This window comes from Antrostomus carolinensis, unplaced genomic scaffold, assembly GCF_000700745.2.
Source record: "Antrostomus carolinensis isolate BGI_N321 unplaced genomic scaffold, ASM70074v2 scaffold22100, whole genome shotgun sequence".
In the NCBI taxonomy this organism is placed as follows: Eukaryota; Metazoa; Chordata; class Aves; order Caprimulgiformes; family Caprimulgidae; genus Antrostomus; species Antrostomus carolinensis.
This window is the reverse complement of record NW_010286732.1, coordinates 22,401-26,654: the sequence shown is the minus strand read 5'-3', so window position 1 is coordinate 26,654 and position 4,254 is coordinate 22,401. Positions and strand designations below refer to the sequence as shown.

Genomic DNA, 4,254 nt, shown 5'->3' with positions numbered 1-4,254 from the left:
CGTCTTCTTGTGTGTCTTTCTCCCGGCCTGTGTAGGCAGGGAAGCCAAGCCGAGCCTCTGAAGGAGCACCAGGCACTTTGGGAAGCGGTGGGTGGCCGGCGTGTGTGGTGGTCAGCTCTCCAGGGAACTGGAAGGGCTTCCCCCACGCTTCAGCAGCTGGGTTTTAACTGTCCGTGAAGTTACTTTGGCGCCATCGTATTCCCTCGTTGGTGGGAGTGTCTTTTCCCCCATGAAAACCATCCGTCTTCGCAAGTGTGGTTGGTGTAAGACCAAGGATGAGATCTTGACCCAGGTTTATGTGGGGAAAGGTTGGAGAGAGTGTGATCACAAATGTAACTCAACATTGGTACTTAAATGCTTAATTGCAGACACTTTTAGCAGTATTCCTTTCTTGAGTGTGACTTTGAAACTGTATGAACGTTCAAAATATTTTAGCAACCAATTGATTGGAAAACAGGCAAAACTTAGTAGCTGAAACTGCCCCTATTTTATTTCATTAACAGAGAAAGATGGATATAGTTTTCTTTTTTTCTTGGTTACTATTTGGGATTTTCATAGGTTCTTTTTGAGTTTAACTTTGCTACAATATGTAACAGTATTAAAGTCTGCATTCATACTCTTGGTTCATAAGGTCTTTAGTTAGTCAGCTGAAGCAGACAGGCATCTTGAGTAGGTGATTAGTGATAAAATGCTAAAAACTGAAGAAGTACCCTCGTGGGTCAGAGTAGTAGTCCACCTAGCTCAGTACTTGATTTGCAGTGGCACTGTAAGAGATGCAGTGTAAGGAAAGCACAGAAGCCTGACCATGCCATTTAATTCTCCCTTATCATCCCTCAGTTTTTGGATTAGAGACTGTACAGGGTAGATCTTTGCCTGTTCCTTTTTGTGTCTGCTTATGGACTTGTTGTCTATGATTTACCCCATCAGCTTTCCATATTTAAAAGGTATTTGCTTGTACCCTCAGATAGAGTGGAGGTCTTCAGTGGTTTTTCTGAGCTGTCTCATTACTCAGTTTAATTTTCTTAATGGGTATAATTCCTCAGCTCATATTTTCCCCCTACAGATAATATTTCCCCTCGCAATAATATGGGATTAATATCATGTGTTTGTAGCAGTGTGTTTTGAAGGATGGATGATGCTTCATTTTATTTTAATGTGTATTCCTTCTACATAAAACTGCAATGAAATTGTAGCCTAGTACCTATTCTGGTGTGTATGATAAAATTTTAATATCACTTGCATAGTGCAAAAAAAAAATGGTTTGGGGACAAAATCAAGGATGAATTAACAAACAAAGGACAAAGTAAGATTGCTAAAAATTATGTGTTAGATGTGCCTCGCACAACTTCCTAAAAATGAACTTACCAGTGACATGGCAGTGTTTGGGGAACCTTTGGGAAAAGATTTTTTTAAAAGTATTTGCAGTGATGTCTTGAGTTCAAGCCAGCAAGGCTGAGTTGGTTCTTAGTTCCATTACAAGCTTGAATTACTTTTTTCCATTTCTCTGTAAAATGTTTGTAAAATTTATTATTTGCTTCCCAGTCTTATGAGAGGGCTACCTAGAAACTTTATTTCAACTTGTTAAGAATAATGAGATGATACTTAGTATATATGATTTTGATTCTGAATCTAATACAGGCTGAATGTAGCTAGTGAAGCAGCGAAAACCAAATGAAAGCAGAGTACAAGGTCCAAGTCACAATGGCAGTAAGCATTGTGTGGTTTTTTCATAAAGCAGAAAGGGAGTTGAATTTAGAGAAGTAGTTGGGGTTTCTCCTGTTGATGTTTCTAACTATCTGGTGATGCACACATTTTGCATTAGTTTTTGTCTTATTTCTATTCCATACGTAGTTCCAGAGTTACAGATTTCTAAAAAGAGTTCTGTTTCCTACAGTTGGCCTTGGCAGAGTTGTATGAAGATGAAGCTAAAAGGCAGTCATTGTGTCCTGACAAACCAACAACTACAAAGATCAACAACACAAAGGTGTCACAGAGGTAAGGTGCGCTGCACTTCAGAAATGTGTTGAACAGGGACTGTATTAGCTCACAAAACTTTGTCGTACTTACTTGATCTCTGTCTTGTATAAAAAGTGATCTGTAATGGTTCATAATCCAGAACTGTGAATCCCTGTAATAATGTGGAGTCTGTGTCTTCTCAGAATACTTTAAAAATTGTGTTTATTTAGGACCCTTTGTGCTGTATGATATTCCAAAACACTTTAAACCTACTTCAGATAGGATTAAAATGCTGTAAGTGAAGTACAGTGTTGCTTTTTGTTTACATAGGTAGAATTTGGAAATTTGCTCTATCAGAAAAATATTGCAGTTCTTTGCTTCTTCAGAATGCAGCAAATCAGTAGTTTGTGTGAAACTTGACAAGTGAGCTGCTTTGAGTGTTGTACTTAGGTCAGTCCTGTTTAAGTAACTAACCTGGTAAAACGGATATTAATTTGAAAAATTATTAGGAGGTTCATTAGTAGGCTCCTGTGGGATGAAGAGAATAAGAAGGGCTTCTTAATTAATTTGTCTAGTTTTGGCAGGTGGAAGAACAGACACATACCTATGTATAAATCCAGCTTTTGCTGGCCTGCAGTGTTTGCAGTTCACATAGCATTTGAAGAGTCAATATAGTCTTAAATTTTTTTATAAATAAATCTTACCAGTTTTTAATTATTTTTTATTTAAATTGTTTTAAAGAAGAATGGTACTGTCAGTGGTACCATAACAAGTCTTGTATTTGGCTTGTCTTTCAATCGCTGCTGCCAATATGAATCTCTGTTTTAAAGGAGGTTAAGCAGCAGAAAAGATCTTAGTCATCAGAGCCATGCTTCAAGAGCATCTGCAAGTGCAGATCTTCAGGAAGAGGGATTTTAGCACAGTATGTGACACTTGGAACATAATTTTTTTTTTGGTGATTTGTTTGTTTGTTCGTTTTGGTGAAACCGCCTAAGTTGACTAATCAGCTGTGTAGAACACAGTTTATAATAAGTAAAGCAAACAGCTCCATGTACCCATGCATATCATGAAGTTTCAACTTCCCTCTCCAACTGAAGGAAAAGCTGGAATATAGTATCTTCAATACTTCATTGTGATGGCTGTTGGCAAACATTTGCTCTTTGTTGGCAGTCACTGGAATCTGTCTGAGAAATAAGGGATGGCTGCTATTTGCACGGTATCCAAAGTGAGATTTTTTAATTTTTTTAAATAGGCTTCAGTTTGCTCTCAAGTGAGCAGTCTGTTAATTGCAAGGAATCATAGTGCTGCTCTTGAAGTCATCTACTCATCTTGCTTTCCACAATTGGAGGTATATAAGAATGTATCTTGAGCCCAGCTGGAAAAAACGCCGTATTATATATGCTGTCATGTTGTGTGAGCTCTTTTAAGAAACTTAAGACTATTGGCACAAAAATACAAGCCCCACAAAACCTACAATGTGACAAAGGAAGAAAATAGAAGAGATTAAAGTGTTTCTAGTCCCCATGGCCTAAGTCGATAACAATACTATTTTTTCGGAGAAAGTAGTAAGAAGCAGATCCTTCACTAGGATATAGAATTACATTGTTTATCGACACTGATACTTAAAAGCTGTGGCCTGCTCTACTACACTTTGATTTCAGAGGTATAGCAATCAGACAAATTGCCTAAGTCTGAACTAGCGATCTGCCATTCCTCATGTAGCAGATCATATGTATGTTCTTACCCCAGGGTAGCTGGCCACCTCATAGACATCTTGCATTAATGAATTTTATCATCAGGTACTACAGGATAAGAGCATATTATCTGTACAGCTTTTCCTGGCATTTTGCAAGCTGACAACCCTAACTTGTCCTGTGGTTGCTTATCTATCTTTCCCTATCATAAAATGGAATCTGATTCTGCATTTTAATCATCTTTTGAAAGTCTTTGCAATGTTGCCGCTCAATGTATTTTTAAGATTGTGTGAAATAGAAGTGAGAACTACAACTTTTTAGTTTTTAGGATCCTCATAGACAAGGGCACTGGGATATCAAAGAAAACCAATTTAACCAAAGTTAACTTCACTAGGCAACTTGCCTATTCACAAAACCAGTTAAAATGTGGAAAGAATTTGAAGTGTAATTCTGGTAAGATGTGTTATCTGTGGGATCACCAGTGGCACAAAGCAGAATTCTGCATAACCTATGCTAGAATAGAAAAGAACAGTTAAGTTGGAAAGGACCTACAACAATTATCTAGTCTAACTGTGGCTGCAAAATGCCTCTGCTGTACACGTGC

General features: G+C 37.8%; 1 protein-coding gene across 1 annotated transcript in view; it reads left to right on the top strand.

The window, feature by feature from the left end:
- Window positions 1–1,894: 1,894 nt before the first annotated feature.
- UBXN2B (UBX domain protein 2B) overlaps window positions 1,895–4,254 on the top strand; it is a gene marked incomplete at its 5' end in the record, with an annotated part of 13,299 nt that continues 10,939 nt past the window's right edge. Inside the window, one exon of the mRNA XM_010177193.2 lies at window positions 1,895–1,995. Coding sequence (XP_010175495.1) covers window positions 1,895–1,995 — 101 coding nt within the window. The remainder of the gene's footprint in view (window positions 1,996–4,254) is intronic.